At 49.4% G+C, this 21,723-nt stretch overlaps 3 protein-coding genes across 6 annotated transcripts; all 3 read left to right on the top strand.

The window, feature by feature from the left end:
- Positions 1-2,041: 2,041 nt before the first annotated feature.
- On the top strand, positions 2,042-12,472 carry LOC114040418 (dual specificity protein kinase CLK2). Of its 4 annotated transcripts, none has more exons than XM_027858530.1 (13): positions 2,042-2,085; positions 4,511-4,680; positions 5,423-5,642; positions 6,371-6,458; positions 6,804-6,870; positions 7,039-7,155; positions 8,382-8,548; positions 9,417-9,511; positions 10,289-10,418; positions 10,528-10,610; positions 10,802-10,881; positions 11,365-11,455; positions 11,926-12,472. In XM_027858530.1, exons 2-13 carry the CDS (start codon positions 4,511-4,513, stop codon positions 12,109-12,111), a joined length of 1,494 nt encoding a protein of 497 aa, XP_027714331.1. In that variant the 5' UTR covers positions 2,042-2,085; the 3' UTR covers positions 12,112-12,472. The 4 variants fall into 4 exon arrangements, with proteins under 4 accessions (XP_027714331.1, XP_027714332.1, XP_027714330.1 ...); XM_027858531.1 differs by lacking the exon at positions 2,042-2,085 and adding an exon at positions 2,141-2,240 and having other exon boundaries at positions 6,374-6,458; XM_027858529.1 differs by lacking the exon at positions 2,042-2,085 and adding an exon at positions 2,141-2,240.
- Positions 12,473-13,135: 663 nt separating this feature from the next.
- On the top strand, positions 13,136-18,859 carry LOC114040420 (secretory carrier-associated membrane protein 3-like). The gene is made up of 9 exons (XM_027858533.1): positions 13,136-13,306; positions 13,684-13,761; positions 14,729-14,848; positions 14,957-15,074; positions 15,349-15,477; positions 16,454-16,616; positions 16,723-16,824; positions 17,538-17,655; positions 18,370-18,859. The coding sequence occupies exons 1-9, from the start codon at positions 13,241-13,243 to the stop codon at positions 18,514-18,516; spliced, it is 1,041 nt and encodes a 346-aa protein (XP_027714334.1). The 5' UTR covers positions 13,136-13,240; the 3' UTR covers positions 18,517-18,859.
- Positions 18,860-19,805: 946 nt separating this feature from the next.
- On the top strand, positions 19,806-21,660 carry LOC114040421 (protein FAM189B-like). The gene is made up of 5 exons (XM_027858534.1): positions 19,806-20,346; positions 20,656-20,712; positions 20,968-21,078; positions 21,177-21,296; positions 21,522-21,660. Exons 1-5 carry the CDS (start codon positions 20,125-20,127, stop codon positions 21,636-21,638), a joined length of 627 nt encoding a protein of 208 aa, XP_027714335.1. The 5' UTR covers positions 19,806-20,124; the 3' UTR covers positions 21,639-21,660.
- The last annotated feature ends 63 nt before the right edge of the window (positions 21,661-21,723 follow it).

Genomic DNA, 21,723 nt, shown 5'->3' with positions numbered 1-21,723 from the left:
AGCCTGGCACAGTCTTGCAATACCTCATAAAGCAACTACTAGATGCAATGGATAAAGCACTGGACCAAGAGTCAGGAAGACCTGAATTCAAATCCAAATGGAGACCCTTATAAGCTATGTGACCCTAGGCAAGTCACTCCACTTGTTTGCCTCAGTTTTCTCTAAAATGGTGTAGTAATAGTACCTACAAGGGTTGTGAGGATCAAATGAGATTATTATAAAACGTTCAGCACAGTACCTGGCACATAAGTGCTATGTGAATGTTAGCTATTATAATTATTTCTATTATTATTATTTATTAGAGTCAGCTCTCCTGGCTCCACAGTCCTGATGTCTTGCCCTGCCAGCTCGCCCCCATCCTTCAGGGCTAGAGTGGAAGAGGCAAGATGGACAATGGTGCAGGAATTCTGTTCTGCTTTGACATCATGGCTTCTGGGATTCTCCTATCGGGACAGGTGAACCTTTTTAACAGACCCAGGCCTAAGAGAATAGTTGAGGGGTGAGTGAGTGGGCCTGGCTTTCCATTGACCTCTGTATACTTTCCTGGGATACCTGGACCTCTCACTTCTCTTTGGTTTATTTTTTAAGACATCTTTAATTTGTAAGTAAATAAAATAAAGATGTAAAAAATTAGTTTCAGCCATAGAAAAGAAGACATAGTGACTGCCCCTGAGAATCTTACAATCTCACTGGCTAGATAAGAAGTACCTCTTCTACCAGGCCTTGTTGAATCATATATATTCTCCAAAATCTGGAGAACATAAAGGGGAGCAAATCGTGTAGTGAAAGCACTGGACTTAAGAGTTAGAAAATCTGAGTTTAACTTCTGCTCCTGCAGTAGTGTGATCTTGGCTAACTCAAAACCTCTCTGGGATTCAGTTTCTTCATCTGTAAAATAGGGCAAACAACATTTGTACCTCTTTCACAGATTTGCTGTGAGCATCAAATGAAATAATGTATGTCAAGCATTCTATAAATTGTAACACTACATAAATGTAAGCTAGTATTATATAATTACATTGCTCCATCAGAGTAGTGACCGCGTCTTCACCTGAAATAGTGCTCTTAGCACCTGGTAAAGGCCAAACAAACGTCAAACTGAATTGAATAAGGGGCATCAGCGCCTGCACTCAACCTTCTCTATTTCGTCTCACTAAGAAATGTTTGTGGTACTCATGTAATGCTCGTGACATTGCCTTTCTAGACCCCCACTTGTATTCCTAAGCCGAGGCCTGAGAATCTGAGACAAAGCGGGAAAATGAAATTTGGTGATAAGAAAGCTTGGGGTTGTGCCCTCTTCTAGCACCGGTCCAGGCACGCTGACCTACATTCCTTATCTTCTATCCTACCCTGAGGATGATGCGGTTACACGGCAGGAAAGCGACGCTAACAAAGCCCTGCAAACAATCACACACGGTAGAAGTGGTAGGGGGTGACTGTTGCTCTTTCCCTGATAATCTTGGGGTGAGGGGTGGGAAAGAAGACATCCACTTCCACTTTGACTGGAGGAAAGCTAAGCCCACGACGGAGCTGCAGGATGGTAAATAGGGAGAGACAGAGGCACTTGACGCTCTGCCCTACACCCGGGACTAGCAACCGTAGCTGATTAGGATCTCAAAACACTTTCCAGGATCTTCCCAAGCCTCGGAGCAGAGGAGAAGGCTTCGGGGCAGGAGGGACGGCGAGAAGGAAAAGAAAGAGAGTAGGAGAGACGTGGCTGACGCCTCGGGTTCCAAGAGCTCCCTTCCATCACTCCCAACATTCCATTTCCTCCTCCTCGCCTCCTTCCTCGACGGGCGAGTTTCCGCGAGGAAACGTGAAGACGACGGTGACGTGCGCGACCCCGATGGGAGGAGTCAGAGGGAGCTGGGAAAGGACGCAGGACGTGTGTGCGTGCGTGCTCGCTCGCGGCGGCGGCGGCGGCGGCGGCGGCGGCGGCGGAGTGAAGCGGCCGGAGCCGGAGCCGTGGCCGGGACCAGGCCCGGGGTGGGAGGCGAGCTGCGGGCGGCGCGGAGGCGATAGATCCCGGGGGGCGGGAGAGGGCCGGGAGGAAGCAGAACCGAGCGCAGCGGGACCCAGGGCCAGGTTCGGTGGGTCCGACGCCCCTGGTTGCGTGGGGAGGGAGAGAGGGAGGAGCCACAGACCGTCGCCGCGGGGGGTGGGGGCCGGTCTCCGGCCGCAGCGCCGCCGCCATCACGGACTTCCTGTGGGACAAGCGCACGGGCCTCGCAGCCAGAACGGTGAGCGCGCGGACTGGCGGGCCGCGAGGGCGCGCGGCAAGATGGCGGTGCGGGGGCGCGCGCCGTGGGGAGGGCCGGGGAAGGTGCAGGACTTGAGAGGGTCTGGGGTCGCGGCTCTGCGGAAGGACGAGGCCTGTTGCTAGCTGTTGAGTAGAAAAGGAAGGGTGTGGGAGAGGGCTGGCCCTGTCCCGTGGGAAGCCGGAAGGTATGGGGGGGAGGGGGCTCGGGCAGAAGTGACCAGGGGTCAGGGACCGAGGTGTGTCAAGGAACGGGGCGGCCTGGACAGCGCACGTTAGGAGTTCGGCCGGGTCTGTGAGACCCCACGGTAGCTCCTTGGGCCTTGACTGCTTGAGCAAGTAGAGAAAAAGAAAAGAAACGAGACTTAGAAGTTGGTCGTGTGAGAGGTTTCCCTAGGAGGGGCTTATGGTACGGAGGTGCACCCTTGGAACATGGTTGCTGGAGCAAATGGAGAAAAAAAGAAAAAGAGATTTCGATGTTGGTCGTGTGAGAGATTTCCTTAGTAGTAGCTTATAGGGGCGAGGTGCTCTGTAGGAGACATCTAGGTGCAATTCAGGTGGTCTAGGATTAAATTGAAATGGAGGAGGGTTCTCAGTGCTTGGGAATTATAAGACTTGTACAGGTTTAAGATTAGGAAAGTACCTTGTAAGTACATTGTCTCAGTTGTTACTTATAACTTTGAGAGGTAGGACAAGTATTCTCAATTTACAGACGAGGAAGGGGTAGCTAGTGTCCTAAGGAGACAATATGGTCTTATTGTTTCCTTGATTTTCTTCCCTACCCCCAGACTAGGAACCTAGCCAAATATCAGTCTCCTCAGTTCAGAGTTGGGCTGAGAGTGAGGAGAGATTCAGAATATGACCCAGATGTCTGAGTACTGTAATGGAACTCTTACCACATGGAAACCTCTGCTCCTAATACGTTTCTGTTCCTGAAGCAATCTCTCTCCCTCTCCCTCCCTCCCTCCCTCCCTCTCTCCCTCTTCACCCCACCCTTCTCCTCTTCCTCCAACCTCATTCACCTGTAACTACTATTTCTCTCTGAAAGTTTCCCACACTTGGTTTGTGGGGAACGGGGAGAAAGAAGATCACTGTTCCTCCTCTTCCTTCCTCCCACCCCTCCATGGAACCTGGAGGGTAGTCCTATCTTAGCCAAGAAGTGCTGATACCAATTTAAAAACCAGCCATTCTTCATACCTTCTGAATACAAGAGAGGAATGGCCTGCTGGAAAGCAGATTCCAGTTGGGAGCCCTTTAAGGAAAACATTCTAAGGGAGTTGGGATGGACTCAAATCCCTCGAACTGTAATAGTAAATTGACAGTATTTATTGGATGTTCATTCTGTACAATTATAGGTAAGAGGGTAGTAAAGTATTGGCAAAAGAAATTAGATATAAAATTGTTAAGATTCTCGTCCTTGATGTACTTAGTCTAGTTAAAGAAAAAACATGAACACATAATGACATTAGATCACTTAAGCAATATACTTTGAAGATTTGCTATATTCTGTAAGCAAAACTAGTTTAACACATTCTGTGTTGTAACCCATCCAAAGATGAGCCATAGAAAGACCTCATAATAACAGCCTTACCAGTTACAATCTCATTTATAACAGTCTTTCAGCCTTTATCCAACAAATGTCTTTTAAGCTCTTACTGTGTGCAAATCACTGTGGTAAATGCATGGGGAGGAATAAAGATTAAATAAGAGCCTTCTTGCTTTTCTGGAGAATATAGTTGAGGAAGGGAATAGGACAAAACATCTGTTAATACAAGGTAACCCATCCATGTGTGCAAAACTTCAAAATGTTGAGTTGGGAAACATTGAGGAAAGTTCATGAAGAAGGAAGTGTTTAAGCTTGAATTTAAAGGAGGGGTAGAATAGGAACTGGGGATATCATTCCAGGGATAAAGAATAATGTGGGCAAAAGCAAGGACCGTAGACCCAACAGACCATGTTATACATGTTTCAACAAGTGAAAGCTTACAATGCAAAGGGGAATCAAGGTAGAAGAATAAGCCAGGTAGGGTTATTTATGAAAATCTTATTGAAATTTTGAGCTAGATTGGGAAGGAGGAGAGGGTATCATTGGTGGGGTGGAATGATAGGCACAAAGGCATGAACAAATATGTTATTATTGATAAAAGAGGTCATAAAGGAAATTGATTTAACACCACAGGTCTTTGTAGGAGAGACATAAAGATCAGGGTTTGTCATGAAAATCTGCCTCCCTCACTTGTCTACTTCTTTCAGATGCCTCACCCCCGAAGATACCGCTCTTCAGAGCGGGGCAGCCGGGGCAGCTACCATGAACGTTACCGAAGTCGAAAACATAAGCGACGAAGAAGCCGCTCTTGGTCCAGCAGCAGTGACCGGACTCGGCGGCGTCGACGGGAAGGCAGCTATCATGTCCGTTCTAGGAGGTGAGGAGCTTGGAGGTGCTTAGGGAACTCTGGGTAGAATTTTTAAAAATCAGCCAAAATGCATTATTGCAAAATTGCTGTAACTGTATGAACCTTGCAGCTGTTATAGTATCAACAGTATTTACTAAATACCCATTCTAAAAAGATCTGGATGTGGGTAGGAAGGTGAGAGTGAATATTGATGAGGAAAATTAGATATAAAATAGTTAAGATTCCTGTCCATAATGTACTTGTAGTCTAGTTGAAGAAACAGAACACACACATAAAATGACCATGGCTTAATAAGATATAAGATAGGTCAGTGAGAGTGCTGGTGGTATGGATAGTAAGTGGAGTTCTTTAGGGAAAGTGCCTGAAAAGAGGTCAGTTTTTCAATGCCTTATAAAGGAGGGGATGAAAAGAGGTCAAGTGGGTTTTGTTGTTTTGTAGCATGTTTTTTAGAGGGTGGGCGATGCTTATGTGTGTGTGTGTGGGGGGGGGGTATTCTCTTTGGATATTTTCTTATCTCATTGTCCTGGACCTTGGGTTCCTAAGAATACTAGGAGGAGGTTTGAAAGCTATTTCCTAGTAGTAGAATGCCTCCTTTTTGTCCTCACTAATGGGCAAAACTGGAGAAGAGAGGGAGACTGAGAGCTGTGTGTTTGACGTCACCTGGTATGGCAGAGCATCTAAGTGAATGGGGAAAAATGCCCTTCCTCTATCAGATTGGCTTAGTCTTTGTTACTTCTTTCTCTCCAATCAGCTATGATGACCACTCTTCTGACCGGCGGGCTTATGACCGACGATACTGTGGCAGCTATAGGCGTGACTACAGCCGGGAACGAGGGGAACCTTATTATGAAACTGAGTATCGACATTCCTACGAGTACCATCGAGATGACAGCTACCGTAGCCAACGAAGTAGCCGTAGGAAACACAGGCGGCGGAGACGACATAGCCGGACATTCAGCCATTCATCTTCGGTGAGTATTCAACACTATCTCTTCTCTCCCCATTCTTCAAGATTCTTAGGATTCTGGGTAAGTAGGAAATGACCTTGTTTTCAGCTGTGCTATGGGGTGTGGATACTGTGGTGGGCACTAGGCCAGTCCTCTTCCTCTGAAACTCTGGCTCTTGAAGGACACCAGGACATTAGATCTTGGATTATACTGACACTTGCATTTATGCTCACTAAGTGCCCTCTTTGGCATACTATACCTGCTGTTCTTAGGATGATCAGCTCTGTTCTGAATGCCTTGATTGCTTTTTATTATTTAATAACAATAATTAATAATAAAGTGAGGCCTTGCTTGAGATATGCCTCTCTCCTTCAGGCTCTGGGCTCTGTACCCATATCTGTGGGGGGAACTGATGGGGGGTAGGGTAAATGTCTGCCCCATGGAGGAGACATTGTTGTCTGTCATGGGACTGTGGGTGACTAGCGACTGAACCACTTCTTTGCTCTGCCCCATCCCTCTTCCTGACCCCACTTTGGGTTTGGGGACCTGGGACTATACGTCGCTCTCTCTTCTGTCCCCAATCCACCTTATTACATCTGACGTATTACCTTCCGCTGTCCCCCCCCCCCCATCATCGTCTGTCCCCCTTGGCTGGGCGCCTGTGACCGGTGGCCCCTCTACCATTCACCCCGCCTCCCTTCGGCCCCCGCTCGACACCTGGCTCGCTCCTACCCCCCACCGCCCCCTGACAGCAGCACAGCAGCCGGAGAGCCAAGAGTGTGGAGGACGACGCTGAGGGTCACCTCATCTACCACGTCGGGGACTGGCTACAAGAGCGATGTACAAGCCAAATCGTAACAATCCTATAGCTTGTAATGGTCCTATAAACATCTTAACCTCCCCTATGCCAACCCAAGTCACTGCCTCTTCTGTCTCTTCTCTGTGATGTTTGTCATATGGGTGGTTTGAGTTGTTATTATAAATTGATCCCTATAGCCCACTTTCAGCTCTTCTGACCCTGGGTTTAGGTGGTGGGAATCAGTCAGGGGTCTCCTCCCATGACTATCTGTCTCCCCCTTCTGTCATCTCCTACCCCCAGGTCAGTATGCTCATCTTCTATCAACTAAGCTTACCCTACCTTCTCTCTTCTTCCCTCTCCCCCAATCCCATTCTATACCATTTCAGATGAGATTGTGAGCACTCTAGGAGAGGGGACCTTTGGCCGTGTTGTACAGTGTGTGGATCATCGAAGGTATGAGCTAACCCTTTTTAACCCCTTTTTGTCCCCCAGGCAATCCCAAGAATAGAGGGATGAAGCATATGTAGGCATATTTTCCTGATTTCTAAATCTCATAGCCAATCTGACAGATTCAGGAGTGCTCTTGAGCACCTACCAACAGTTTCTCCTGCCATCTTGCAGGGGTGGAGCTCGGGTTGCCCTAAAGATCATTAAGAATGTGGAAAAGTACAAAGAGGCAGCACGACTGGAAATCAATGTGCTGGAGAAGATCAATGAAAAGGACCCAGACAATAAGAAGTAAGCAGGGCAGGGAATGAAGGCCTGAGTTTCCATCCTTCTCACACACCAGAGACTCCCCTGATTTTGTGGGCCATTGGGAAACAAGAAGAAACCAAGAGGGTACAAGTCTTCCCCATCTTGTCATTTTTCCATTTCTTTATCTTCATATTCATCATACTCATTTGCATTTTTAAAAAATTTAATAAGCCCTTAATTATACAGGCTGACATCATAACAGTACAGAGCTTTTTGTAATGACCTAATCTTTGATATCTAGAACATATGATCTCAAAGAGATGCAGTAGATACAGCTATATTACATGGCAGTAGAAAAGTATTAAGCCAAAATATGAATGGACTAGAGGGGGAGGGTTTGTGTGTGTACGTATATGTGTACATACACATAAACATACGTACACATTAAAGAGGTAAAAATATCTATCATCAAGCATTTATTATGTACTTATTACATGCTAGGTTTTTTATACATGCATACACACACATATGCGTGCGCTTATGTATGTCAGTGTTAGGGACGTGGTTTTGTTGGTGTGGGAACTCCTTCTACTGATGCCTGAGGCTCAGAAAGTGTGACTTGCCCATGATCACAAAGCTGGTAAGTATCACAGCCAGTCTTTAAACCCTGGGCTTCCTGATTCCAAGGCTGGCTTTCTTCATTATATAAACTTCTTTGTGTGTGCGCATGTGCACATGTGTGGGTAGACATGCAAATGAATTGGAGGTATGTATGCATACATATTACAACAAATACTGGTCAAGGATGAGTGCATTTTAGGAATCTGGCCAGGGAAAATACATACTAGTAGTGGAAACTGGAGAATGTTATTTGTACTGCATGGGGTAGATGAACACCAAGTAAGTGGAGGTAGCCTAGGACATAAAATGGACACACGCTGTGGATCTAAGTCTCCTCTTAGATGGCATCTAAGACCACCCAGCTCTGCATCTGTTTTTTCTGGTCAATGCAGGAAAGCTTCATAAGGGAAGCAGAGTCTCCGGAGCTATTTAGTGATGGAAGAAAACTAGCTTGATGATTTTCCAGCATCACATGCAAAGGAGATCCTGAGTGCAGTCATGTAGTCAGCCACAGGCTAGGCAGGGCCCCTGACCAGCCCTCAATCTGCTGGCCTTGTTCTGCCATGTGAGCCCACCCTGCCACCGCTACAGGTGGAGGAGGAGCAGGCAGAGGGGGTTCACTGCTCTCCCCTTCCCTCTCTCCTCAGCCTGTGTGTCCAGATGTTTGACTGGTTTGACTACCATGGCCACATGTGTATCTCCTTCGAGCTCCTGGGCCTCAGCACTTTCGACTTCCTCAAAGACAACAACTACCTGCCCTACCCCATCCACCAAGTGCGCCACATGGCCTTCCAGCTGTGTCAGGCCGTCAAGTGTGAGTGGGGCGGGCAGAGGCGGGCTCAGGGCAGCGCGCCCCCTCCCTAGGGGACCTCTTCAGGCTCAGTTTCACGCTCGTGAAGCCCTTGAGCAGCCAACTCTTGACTAAAATCTGCGATTCTTGCTTTCAATGCCACTTTGACATCCTCTTCTTCTGACTTAACTCCTTGGCTGATGTTACCACCATCTGTCTTTATTCTCACTCCACGTTCAGCCCATCCGGAGCTAGAAGAGAAGGCCTTTGAAACCAAAACACTTAATTGCTGCTTTCCCTTTCTTCCCAGGGAAAGTAGTAGCCAGACATCCAGTGTTTAGATAGGGCCACTTGGCCCAGGCTAGGGGCTGCATTCATCAGAGAGGGTTGACGTCCACTTCTAGCAAGGACATGGGGAGCAGGGAATAGTTGAGTTGACCCAGGGTTCAAGATAGTGAATCTGGACAGCTTCGTGGTTCTTCTTGAGTCTGATCTTCATAGGGCAACTTCATGATTTGCTTTGAAGTTTGGGGAATTTCTGTGCCATCAGATGCCTCCATGTGTCTGGGTCGATATAAAAAGATGTTCCAAAGCCAGATATGTGGTTTGAGGATCGTTCTCTGGTTTTTATATCGTATCACAGTTTCCCCTCCTTTGGCACTGAGAATCAAATGTATCCAGTTTCTCTATAGACCTTGTAGATGATTGTCAGCCGTGAGTTGAAGGGTTTCTTAGTGCAGTCAGTTAATTGACTGTAGAATAGAGAGTACTCCTTAGTGGTTCCTAGATCCGACCTCTGTGACAGCTCCGATCCCACCCATTGGATTAGGCTGGAATGCTTCATCCCTGCCCCTACTTAGGACTTGGCTTGACCCCGCCCTCTCCCCTGCAGTCCTCCATGACAACAAGCTGACACATACGGACCTCAAGCCAGAAAACATCCTGTTTGTGAATTCGGACTATGAGCTCACCTACAACCTGGAGAAGGTGAGAGGGCTGGAGCCTCTCTGGCAAAGGGGTAGGGGCAGCTGTGCTACTTCAATTGTTCCCTTGCTTCCTGTCCTTTCACCTTTATGTCTCCTGTATCTTCTCCTTTCCCTCTGCCTCCACTTCAGTTCCCGCTAAGACTAAGAATACCAGAATAGAATGAGAGTAAGAAAACCAGCTTAAATTGCAAGAGGAATTGGGAAAAACTGAGAACTACTTTCTAGTAGGGGTTTTTTTTATCCTATCAAATATTACATTAATGATATTGATTCCACATTTCTGTAGTTCTGGCTAAACTCATGTTCCAGTCTGCTCTTTCTCTTTCTTGAGGTAGTCTGTAAGGCTGTAGTTCAGCTAGCTTGAATACCAGAGGAATATCACCAAAGATAAAAGCTGAGTGAGGATCAAAGGGGGATAGCACTGTCCCTCCCCTGACTCTAGCCATCTCTCATATACACAATTGTGTATACTCACATCCTTATTTAGATTTATTTAAATGCCACACATCGAGAAATGTTCCGGATACATGTAGACTCTCAGGTTGGCTGATCCGTTCTTGATTCTCCTGTGGCCTCCACTTCTGAAAGTACTTTGCTGAAATAGATGTGGAGGCTGGGGAGCAAGAGGTGTCTCTGGCTGGTGAAGGAATGGGCGGGAATCAAAAATGACATACATCCTCAAGGGTTCTTTGTGAGAATGCTCCAGTGCTTGAAGCATGAGGCCAAGTCATAGCTATACCAGAAGCTGAGATTAAATCTCCACTTGTCTTTCTTCTAGAAACGGGATGAACGGAGTGTGAAGAATACAGCAGTACGGGTAGTGGATTTTGGCAGTGCCACTTTTGACCACGAGCACCATAGCACCATTGTTTCCACTCGACATTACCGTGCTCCAGAGGTCATCTTGGGTAAGGGAGGATAGGACTATCTGGGATGGGGTGGGATAAGGGTGGGGCCAGCTGGGGCCTCACAGCGCCATCTCCCCCTCCCACCCCTCCCTCCCATCCCCACACCCAGAGCTCGGCTGGACACAGCCCTGTGACGTGTGGAGCATCGGCTGCATCATCTTCGAGTACTACGTTGGCTTCACCTTGTTCCAGGTGAGAGGGAAAGGGCGCCTTACAACACCCCCTGGCACCTACCTACCCTTTTGCCTTCTGAGAACCCACCTGCCTGTTCTCCCCACCCACCATTCCTGCCCATCTCTGCCACTCAGAAGCTTTTCCATATACTTAGCATGTAACCCATCATCTCCCCTCCCCCATGGACCATTAATCTCTTCATTCCCCAGACTCATGACAACCGAGAACACTTAGCCATGATGGAGAGGATCCTGGGGCCTATTCCCTCTCGAATGATCAGAAAGACCAGGTAGGTGAGAGCCCAACTTTTGGGTGAAGCTTTAATACTCATCCTCTCCCTCTGAGGAGTGGGATTTCCTGAGAAGTGGGTACATTTTTCCAATGTACCCACTTTTTTTCCAAGTCTTCTTGGCACTTTCATGGCCAGCTAAGGCCTAGGGATCTAATAATAAAACTGATGTTTTTATAGTGCTTTAAGACTTTCAAAGTGCATTACATACATTTTCTCATTTGGTCCTCATAACCCTATGAAGTGGTATTATCCCCTTTTATAGATAGGAAAATGGAGGTTCAGAAAAGTTAATTAACTTGTTCATGGTTACAGAAGTAGTGTATGTCAGATGTAGATTTCAAAGCCAGGTCTTAACTGGCTCCGAAACCAGCATTCTTTCTACTTAATGATGCTGCCTCTCTATCCTGAGATCAAGGAGGTGGGGGAGTTTTCCTTATGAATGTGAACCCCTTGGATCCCTTAAACCCCCACCTCCAACAGGAAGCAGAAGTATTTTTACCGGGGTCGACTGGATTGGGATGAGAACACATCGGCTGGCCGTTATGTACGAGAGAATTGCAAACCTCTGCGGGTGAGCAGGCTTGGGGACGGTGAATTCTCAAAGACTAGTTTTAATTTTGGGGACTAGTGGAGGGGTTGGAAGAAATTGAAGAAAAAAATATGTGATTATTATTGGGGGACAGCAATGAGAGGCTAAAAACTGGTTTAAAAAATACCAGAGTCAGAGGTCAAAGCAGCATCCTAGATACTTAGGAAAAAGTATAATCTCTAACTTTAGGAAACTTATAATCAAATAGAAGATACAAGGAAAATTATTTTCTTGTATCAAGGATGAGGCTTCTTGGGTATGCTGAGCTGTGAAATCAAAGCAGAGGAGCAACAATGGTGTTGGGAGGTACATAGTATGGCTTAGAAGTATTAGTCTGGGTTAGATACTCTTCAGGATTCAAAACCAAGCCTAAAGAAGAACCAAATCAGCCCACCATGGAGGGTCTGGTTTCTCTGGGCAGCCCAGCTCACCCTTTTCCTGCCCTCCACCAGCGATACCTGACATCGGAGGCAGATGAACACCACCAGCTATTTGACCTGATTGAGAGCATGCTAGAATATGAACCTGCCAAGCGACTGACCCTGGGCGAAGCCCTTCAGCATCCTTTCTTTGCCCGCCTTAGGGCTGAACCACCAAGCGCTAAGGTGTGGGACTCCAGTCGGGATATCAGCCGGTGACAACTGGGCCTGGGGTCCCTTGTTGCCTCTTATGGCAATGAGTGGCCGATCTGGGACACTGGTGCTTTTTTATACAAAAGAATGGAGCAGGAGCATAACTTCCCTCACCCTCCTCCTGGCTCCTTTGTAAACCTGTGAATATGTGAGATAGTGTAAATACAGCAGAGCTCTCTGGCGTTTATTCCCTTTTCCCACTGAAGCCCTGTATATAAAAGCTGTCCCTTCAACACCCTCTCAGGCCTTCATTTGCTCTTTTCAGCAGTGCTGGAGGGAGCGTGAGGTGGTGAGGTAGCACCTACCCTATGTTTTATAAGGAATTTTGTACAGTCTTTGTGAAATAAATATGATGTGCTTCAACTGACCCATCTGGAATTTGGAGTTCGGCAAAATAAGTTGGGTATTTGAAGAACACCTGAGCATTCTCCAAATTTGATCAAATACATAATTACCGCCTTTGCTAACAAGTTTCCTGTGGGGAAAACAAAACCTAACAACTAGCTGGCTTTTCCGAGTTGGTTTGAAAGGAGGCACTACTGCCCGCCCTTGAGGAAGCCGGCAGCTTGGGTAGTAAGATGCTGACACTGGAGAGTGACCGGAACCTCCGGGGCCACTAGGTGGGCACAGCCCCCGCAGGCCCCAAATTAGACGTGCCTGCACTTCTCCGCAATACCTGGAAGTCCTAGGTCGGGGTTTCGGGGGTGCTTGGGACCAAGTGTTAAGCGGTTGAATCAGGCTGACTGGGCAGACGGATGCCAGACAGCAAACGGATTGGGGAGACGGCTGCCCACGACCCGTAGGGCCTACCGGGAGGCGTAGTTCCTCAGTGAGAGATGGTCACATGAGCAAGGGGGCGGCATCCAGAGTCGGGAGTGGGACAGGCAGATAATTATTCTCCGCTTCCGCCTTAGGCTCTGAAGCATGCGTAGTCGTCCCCTGCTGCAGGGATTTCCCCAGATTCTTCCGGTTCTCACGGCCAATCAGCGCTCTCGGGAAGCGGGGAGGGCCGACAGGGACGGAACCCCGCGAGCCGCCGCCGCGGAAGAGGCGGTGGAGGGGAGGAGGAGCAGGAGAAGGCAGAGCTAAGGCCGAGGCTGAAGCCGAGGCCGAGGCCGAGGCCAGACCTTCCGACATGGCCCAGAACGAGAATAGTGGGAACCCATTCGCCGAACCCAGCGAGTTTGACAACCCCTTCCAGGTGACAGGCACCGGCCCCCTTCTGTGTCTGGGCCAGGCTGACCTCTGACCCTCAGCACCTGGTGACATTTAACCCCCGGGAAGGACTGACACGTGGAGGGTGGCCTGGCAGCCTAGCTCATCCTTCCCTCTAGCCTCGGGATCTTTCCGGGCAGGACTAGGGGGAGGGGCAGTGTCTCAACTCCGGCACCCCCGTGTCTGGGAAGGATGGGTGGTGGGGTGCAGGATTTCGGGAAAGTTGTCACAGCTGGGGCCTCACTTCCTTTCCCCTCACCTCCCTGCCCCCATTTCCCTCAGTGACTTTGGTTAGAAGGGGGAGCTCCCGGGGAACCCCTCTACTTCCCAACTCCACCTTAAGCCCCTAGTCTCTATCCCCAGGACCCAGCGGTCACCCAGCACCGACCCAGCCCCCAGTATGCAACACTCGATGTCTACAACCCCTTTGAGAACCGTGAGGTGAGTCTGTGCCTGGGATGGGTAGAGATGGTCTAACCCTAGGATGAGAGTAGATATGTAGACCTCTTTTCATCTTTCTAAGTTCCCGAGGGCCAGAGTCCTGGGCTTCATGCCTGGGAAGAAACATTGTCTCATTTCTCTGTGAATCTGACATGTGACCTAAGAAGTGACCACAGAGATATAAAAACACTGGCACCCACCATCGTGTAGTGTTAAGAGTTGGAAGGAACCTTTAAAAAATCATACCTTAGATGTCAGTCTATCAGACTGTGTATTCAGTGAAGTGAGGTACAGCCTTTCATTTTATTTTAGAATCATCCCATGGCTTGACACAAAGGCCAAACAAATAAGTTGAGGCTGAAATCAGTTCTGGAGAGAATGAAAAGAGATTGAGCTAATGGTGTCAGTTTAGGGAGGCTTCCTGGAAGAATGGCAATGTGCAGAAGGATAAGGAAGAGGACAGGGATAACAGTGAATGAAGATAAGAGGAAAATAAACTGTACTTAGGCTCAGAAACAGGAGAAAGCAATGAATAAACAGGTGATAGGAAGCCTATTTGTCTTACTAGAGAGTTAGAAATCAGATCTCAGGAAATGAGTAGGGTAAGCTCAGAAAGGATGGATGGAAGAAGCCTTGGGCTCTTGCCTAATGTCTCTGATGGGATATGAGAATCAATCAGAGCAGGTGACTTGGTATTTTCCTATTTTTGATCAAAGCAGAAAAGAAGTAACAATTAGAGCTTTCTTCTACTGTCCCCCTTCCCCTCCCATTATTAGAAGTGTTCAACGAGCAATCAGGGGCTCTCTATCAGGGATATTGTGAAAGGGAATCCTATATTTAATTCCATTCCACATTAATTTATTGAAAATTTGTCATGCCCCAGTCACTGTGCTGTGTGTTGGTTGGGAAGTTAGATGATTTCTAAGGTTAGCTCTAAGATTCTTTGTTTCTGTCTTTTATCTAACAGTCACCACCTTCCTATGAGCCACCTGCCCCACCGCCTCCACCAACAATCCAGCCCCACCAGCAGCCTTCCAGAAAAATCAGCCCCACAGAACCTAAGAATTATGGCTCCTATAACACTCAGGTATTGTGTGTGAAGAAGTACCTGGGGCTAAGCAATGCCCTTCAGCGCTATCCCTAGGGTACACAGTCCCAGGACTGACTCATCCTCTGCCTTTCTCTCTCTGGGTAGGCTTCAGCTGCAGCAGCCACCGCAGAACTTCTGAAAAGGCAGGAGGAGCTCAATCGAAAGGCAGAGGAGCTGGACCGGAGGGAGAGGGAGTTGCGGCATGCAGCCCTGGGTTCTGCCAGTAAGTCTTTGGTGATGGCAACAAAACACCATGCCAGCTCTTGTGGGATGCAGGCAGGGAGTGACATCTTCTAACATTCTGAAATGAGCACGAAAGGGATAGGGATTATTTCTACTTAATGCCATTCCTACCATTCTCTCACTGGCACCGTTCATGGGTCTCTGAGTTGGAACCTTCTGATGGAGAATAGAGAAATTCATCTGTTGAATTTGACTCTCTTGGTCTCTGACATCCTTCTAGTATCCTTCTCACCTGGCCACTCTATGCCTTGCAGCCCGACAGAACAACTGGCCTCCAGTGCCGTCATTTTGCCCTGTCCAACCTTGCTTCTTCCATGACGTCTCCATGGAGATTCCCCAGGAGTTCCAGAAGACAGTGTCTACTATGTACTACCTCTGGATGTGTGAGTGGTGGGGAACTACAGGGCTTTGTTTAGGTACAAGAGTAAGAGTATCTTTCAGGGAGGAAAAGAGAGCCTGAAACTTCCCTCTTTTGCTTCCAAGCCATCTCATATATCTAAATTTCTTTCTACCTGTCATAAAATAGTATCTCTAACTAATTTGCCATCATATCTCAAGGCTATCTCCTTTAGGAAGCCTTCTTCCTTGATCCCACTACTACCACCAGAACCCATTATCCAGCCTGCCCACATATCTCTGACTTCCCACTCCTTTCCTCTAAGTGCAGTTCCCCACGTATCACACATATTTGTTATTTGCTTGATCTGTAATTTGCCATTGGTTTGGAGGATTCCTTTTTTTTTTTTTTTTTGATGAGGCAGTGGGGTTAAGTGACTTGCCCAGAGTCACACAGCTACTGAGTATTATGTGTCTGAGGTCAAATTTGAACTCGGGTCCTCCTGACTCCAAGGCCAGAGCTCTATCCACTGCGCCATGTAGCTGCCCCAAGTTTGGAGGATTCTAGGATAGACTTTTCCCTTTTTATGAATTTCTGCTATGGGAATGCTGTATAAACATTTGTTAATTTATTCACTCAAATTTAACAAACATTTATTAAGTCCTTACTATATGATAGGCACTGGAAATGTAAAAAATGACATAGCCCCTACCCTCATAGAGCTTACATTCTCATCAATATGTGACTAGTGGAGAGATGCAGCGTACACATAAATAAATATCAGGCGGGGTGGGATGGGACAAAGAAGAAATCCACTCTCTAGGAAAAGTTGAAGAACATTTTCAGCTAGCTGTAACTGTGAAGGCTTTGTGGAAATATGGCTGCAGAGCTAGCTGCTGGACACTTCTTTAACATCTTTTTTTTGCAATGGAGATGAGGATATGGGTTGTTAATACTGAGGTAGACTTTATTTTCATCCATGTTGACACTGTTCCCTTTGCTTCTCTCCCTCCCCAACCCAGGCAGTACCTTGGCCCTTCTCCTGAATTTCCTTGCCTGCCTGGCCTCTTTCTGTGTTACCCCTATTTCCAGTGGCTCTAGTTTTGGGCTCTCCATCCTCTGGGCCCTACTCTTCACGCCCTGCTCCTTTGTTTGCTGGTACCGCCCTATGTACAAGGCTTTCAGGTGAGCAAGGATGGGACTGTGGGAGAGAGGAAGGTTGTTGGGTGTGCCCCATGTCTGCCCCTATACCTAACATCTCTTCCTTCTATCTCTTTCTGTTCCCCTGCAGGAGCGACAGTTCATTCAATTTCTTCATTTTCTTCTTCATTTTCTTCGTCCAGGATGTGATATATGTGCTGGCGGCCATTGGCATCCCATTATCAGGATTCAGGTTAGTCTGTCCACTCTCTCCCTGTGCCCTTTCTCTTGTTTGTCATGAGTGCTCCATATAGGCAGAACTCTTATCAGGTGGCAAGAAGAAAGAAAATGAGAAAAGAATGGCATCCAGAGAAAGAAAAGGAGCTCCCTAGTCATTTGGTCAGTGAACATTTATTAAACACCTACTGTGTGCCAGGCACTGTGCTAAGGTCCTAACAGCTTCTAGTTTGACGGAGACAGAGTGAATTCCTAAGAAGTCAGAAAATTGATTGGAGAGCTCTAGACCTCAGTGATGGGAATGAGTGATTAAGAGAAAATCTGTAGTTGGTCAGCCTGGGAAGGCTTCCTGGAAGAGGAGAGTATAGAACAGGGAATGTAAGCAGAAAGGACAGTGTTACAGGAAAAGGAATGGAGAGAGGAGTTCTCGAGGTCCAGCAGTGAGAGAGTAAATAGAGTACACTGAAGTAAATAATCCAATCTGGGCTGTGACACGTAGAGTCATAGGAGAGAAATTGCTAAGAACGTTGAGATTGAGCAGGAAGAGAAAGACAGCTGTTACAGATTTGGAATTGTGGGGCCACATGTGCTGATGGGATCTGGATGATAGGGACTTTTAACTGGATGGATGGGAAACTGGAAAGAAAATTGATGAGGGGACCCAAAGAGACACCCCGGCGGGCCTGGCTGTGACACGTGCTTCCCTTCTCTTCCTCTCTCCAATGACAGTGGCTGGATCTGGGCCCTGACGGTGCTGAGGATCAACACAGTTGTGGGCGTCCTCATGCTGCTAGTCGCCTTGTTCTTTACTGGCATTGCTGTGCTGGGCATTGTGATGCTGAAACGGGTAATGAGGGGCAGGGGACTGGGGCAGGGCTGGGAAGTTGGAGGAATGTGGGGGTCTTTTGTGAAGGGAAAAGAAATTGGGGCATTTTAAGTATAGGCTGGTTACAGGGTGCTGGATGCACAGGGACTGGAGAGCGGGGTCTGGGTCTTATTGTATCTTCCCCAATGCCTTGCATGTGATAGATATGTAGTTTTTGTTGAATCGGTTTTAATATGATGAACACTGAAAGGGAAGGTAGAGCCAGTTGTTAGGTATGGAAGGGGCCGCAGGGAGCCAAAGAAGAGAACTGGTGCATATGCTTTCCCTACTCCTCATAACCCCCATCACTGTTAGGGGCATCAGTGTGCTCATTATCATTTGGGCCAATCTCATTGTGAGCAGGGCCTGGAGCCAGGACAGAGAGGGGATGGGCCCCTTGGTAATCGGATGCTAAAGGTTTAGGGTCAGCCTCCTGGGGGCATCTGAGGACATCTGAGTTTAACTCAAGAGTCACTCATCACCCTTTTCTACATGCTTCTTCACCACTCACCTTTGGATCCCCCTTGCTGCCTTGTTCCCAAGAGTCATGGCTTACAAGCGTTCGCTGGGTGGTGCAGATGAATGACAGAAGAGATAATTGGTCAGATGAAAGCTGGCCCTTAGTAATGGTAGGCTGAGCAGCCTGCATGTGGCTGTCACCATGTTAAAGTCCTTCCCCTTTCTCACAATACCCAGATCCACTCCCTGTACCGCCGCACAGGTGCCAGTTTCCAGAAGGCCCAGCAGGAGTTTGCGGCCGGTGTCTTCTCCAACCCTGCAGTCCGAACGGCTGCGGCCAATGCAGCTGCAGGTGCTGCCAACAATGCCTTCCGGACCCCATAATGTTCTCCTCTTCCTCACCTACTTATCTCCTTCCCTGGCTGGTGCACCCCAACCTTGGCTCTGGATGAAGTTGGCTCTACTCCCCTTTCATCTCTCCCCGGGATCGATTTTGGAGAGAGAGAAGTGTTTTCATTCGTTGTCTCTCCTCCTTAATCTCTGTGGCAGTGAGAACAGGCCTGCCCAAGAGGGTGAGGGGAAGCTGGGGTACTGATCCCAGTCCCAACCACTGCCTGCCCCTGTCCCACCTGTCCAGGCCTCACCTCACCTTGGGAGCCCCTGCTTCTCTCTGCTGTGCCAAGGCTAATGCTTCAGTTATTTAAATAAAGGAAAGTAGAACTTGGAAGCAAGCCTCTGTGTCTTTGTGGGGACATCGGGACGGAAGGGTTTGAGGATGAAGACTAGGAACCTGGAAAGATGTGGTTTAAGGCCAAGAGGTGGGTGGGTGGGCTAGGGCCAGGCCTAGGATGAGCTCAGAAAAGCCAAGCTGCTGAGAGGGCCCTCCCCAGACTCCACCCTCCATTAGCTGGTTGGGAGAAGCCGCAGCTGCCCAGAACCAGCTCTTTCCCTGGGGGAGGGCAGGAGTAGGGTGGGGCAGGATGGGCTCCGAAGATAAATGGGATGATAAGTGCGAGGTCTGGCGTGAATGGCTCCGACTTGGATGGGCACCACAAAACCAGAATAAGGGGGGGAGGGGATGGGGAGGGCGCGGGGCCAGCCCCGCCCTCCTCTCGCCAGGCGGCCCCCTCCTCCCCACCTTAGTGGTTCCAGGACCCGACTACAGCTCCCAGACTGCTCAGCGCTAGCCCTTTTCACCCCGCCCCTCCTCTCCATCCCCCATCCCTCCCCCCCAACCCCGTTTCCTCCCTCTTGGACCTGCTGCAGCCAGGATCCCGGGGAGCCGAGCTGGGCTGGCCGCCCGGGGAGACGGCACTGCAGCGGAGCCATACCCCGTCAAGAAGCCCCGGACCTCTAAGGGACACCCCACTAAGGCCTCGAGACCCTACCGGGCCGACCACCCACCCCCACCCGCAGGCATCATCCGGCACGCATCAGCGTCTCCAGTCTTATCCCAAACCCTCCCTCCCGACCCTCCCCACTTCTCTACCCCCCCACCCCATTTCCCCAGACTCTTTTCTGTACCCCGTTCCCTGTCCCTACTGACACTTCTCTAGCATCCTAGAGCTTACCTTCCATCCTCCCTGGGGGAACCTGGCCCCTCCCTGCTCCCCTCCCCCCCCCCCCCTCCCCAGGGCGAAGGAATGAACCCGGTGCCCCCCCTCCCTTCGAGCTGCCCCCGGGCACTGTGCCCACCCCCTGCCTGCTGTGGGGAGAGAGCCTCCTGCTGCCCCCACGTGACCTCCGTCCCTGGGGGACAAGCAGATTCCCCCCATCCCACCCCAGTCTCTTCAAGTGCCCTCTGACATCCCTCTAACTGGAACATTTGGGCCATGCACCCTGGGACCCAGGCAGGGGGTGGGTTCCTTGGCTAAGGGGTGGGGGTGGGGGAATAGGTGGAGAGAAGAAGGGAGTGGCCCTTGGGTTTAATTGAAATGCCCTCAGGTGCCAGGGGGGACTGCAACAGAGGCAGGCTCCAAGGGGGTGGGCACAATGCCCTCACCCAGTGATTCAAGCCATTCACTGACCAGCCGGCCGAGTACCAGAGGCCTCACCCATCTCCGGCTCCACCGGCCTTGGCTCCAAGCTCTGCTTACCCTGGGGCTGGCCCAGGTGATACTAGGTGTCTTGGTGGTCACCTTCAGCATGGTGGCTTCTTCAGTCACCTCCACAGAAAACATAAAGAGGTCCTACCCATCATGGGCTGGCTTCTCGGTGAGTACTGAGGGATAAGGAGAGGTCCTTTGTTGTTTTTCCCCACCGTCCCCTCCCCCAGCCTGTAATCCAGATCCCTAATGTCCTCCTCCCCTCTCTCTACCTTTTCCCATTTCATGGCATTGCCTGACAACTGGAGAAGGTGGTGCCCTGGTAACCCTATTGACCTATGCCCCTCCAGGCCTAAGATCCTTCTGTCTCTGTCTCTGGCTGGGTGGGTACTGAAGGAAGGGGGAGGTGGGGACAAGGGGTTGGAAATGTCCTCCTCATGCCAGGTTGAGCCTGAGCTTGTGCCCACTCTGTCTCCAGCTGGCATTCTCAGGGGTAGTTGGCATCGTATCATGGAAGAGACCATTCACTCTGGTGGTAGGTGCAAGGGGAGCAGTGCCCACTCATACCAACTTATATTGAGGACTCTGTGATGCCCAATGGGGGGATTGCCCACTCATGTCCTCTAAAAGAGGAAATAACCTCCACAGTGCCTGGTGGGTAGGATTTACTTCCTGGGACTCATCAAGAGTGACAAATCACCTAGATCAGGGCACCCACAGGGAGGTAAGCTCCTGGGAACACCTGTGGTTTAGCCCCTGCACTCAGCCTGATACCCTCTGTGCCCCCTAGATCTCCTTCTTCTCCCTGCTCTCCGTACTGTGTGTCATGCTCAGCCTGGCTGGCTCCGTCCTTTCCTGTAAGAATGCTCAGTTGGCACGGGATTTCCAAGAGTGCTCAATGGTAAGGTGAAGGGAAGAGGAACTCCAGGAAGGTCCAGGGGGCTGGATACCTGGTTTTGCCCTTAACTCAGGCCTGTCCAATTTTGCCCTCCAACCCAGGAAGGAAAGGTCTGTGTCTGCTGCCCCTCTTTTCACTTGCCTAGACCCTGCAGGGACTCCGGCCAGGAGCTGAAAATATCCCTTAGCACAACTTGTGCTGATGCTCTAGGGGCTCTCAAGGTGAGCTTCCCTTGTAGAAAGAGAACATCTCCCTGCCTCAGCCCTGTAACGTTGTCTCAGACCCTGTGCCCACCTGTCTTCTCTATTCTCAACTGCACACATACAGAGTTGCCGTCCCCTCTTCTCAGGCACACCACTCCCATGCTCGGGAACAAAGTATGAGCTGGGCCCAAGTGCCACTGCCCTCCCTGTGCACCCACTCCCCTTCCTCCTTCATTTCTTCAGAACCTTCTCTTCAGTGTCTGCGGCCTCACTGTCTGTGCTGCCATTGTCTGTGCCCTCTCTGCCATTGTTTGCTGCATCCAGATATTCTCTCTCGACCTTGTGCACACGGTGAGATGATGGGGACCAGGGCAAGGAAAGAACAGAGGGAATTTGGTGGGGGGGGAGGGCTGTTTGTGGAAGGCAGGGCTGAGGGCAAGAAGGG

This window comes from Vombatus ursinus, unplaced genomic scaffold (genome assembly GCF_900497805.2).
Source record: "Vombatus ursinus unplaced genomic scaffold, bare-nosed wombat genome assembly UNPS02013105.1, whole genome shotgun sequence".
Classification (NCBI taxonomy): Eukaryota; Metazoa; Chordata; class Mammalia; order Diprotodontia; family Vombatidae; genus Vombatus; species Vombatus ursinus.
This window is presented reverse-complemented; position numbering and strand designations above follow the sequence as displayed.

Excerpts from the sequence above, each read along its gene's own strand:
- LOC114040421 (XM_027858534.1), top strand. The coding sequence starts at position 20,125 with ATGCCCTCACCCAGTGATTCAAGCCATTCACTGACCAGCCGGCCGAGT. Across the intron at positions 20,713-20,967 it reads AGAGACCATTCACTCTGGTG|ATCTCCTTCTTCTCCCTGCT; the intron begins GTAGGTGCAAGG and ends TGTGCCCCCTAG. Across the intron at positions 21,297-21,521 it reads ATGCTCTAGGGGCTCTCAAG|AACCTTCTCTTCAGTGTCTG; the intron begins GTGAGCTTCCCT and ends TCATTTCTTCAG.
- LOC114040418 (XM_027858530.1), top strand. The coding sequence starts at position 4,511 with ATGCCTCACCCCCGAAGATACCGCTCTTCAGAGCGGGGCAGCCGGGGC. Across the intron at positions 4,681-5,422 it reads TATCATGTCCGTTCTAGGAG|CTATGATGACCACTCTTCTG; the intron begins GTGAGGAGCTTG and ends CTCTCCAATCAG. Across the intron at positions 10,419-10,527 it reads TGCTCCAGAGGTCATCTTGG|AGCTCGGCTGGACACAGCCC; the intron begins GTAAGGGAGGAT and ends CCCCACACCCAG.
- LOC114040420 (XM_027858533.1), top strand. The coding sequence starts at position 13,241 with ATGGCCCAGAACGAGAATAGTGGGAACCCATTCGCCGAACCCAGCGAG. Across the intron at positions 13,307-13,683 it reads AGTTTGACAACCCCTTCCAG|GACCCAGCGGTCACCCAGCA; the intron begins GTGACAGGCACC and ends CTCTATCCCCAG. Across the intron at positions 16,617-16,722 it reads CCTATGTACAAGGCTTTCAG|GAGCGACAGTTCATTCAATT; the intron begins GTGAGCAAGGAT and ends GTTCCCCTGCAG.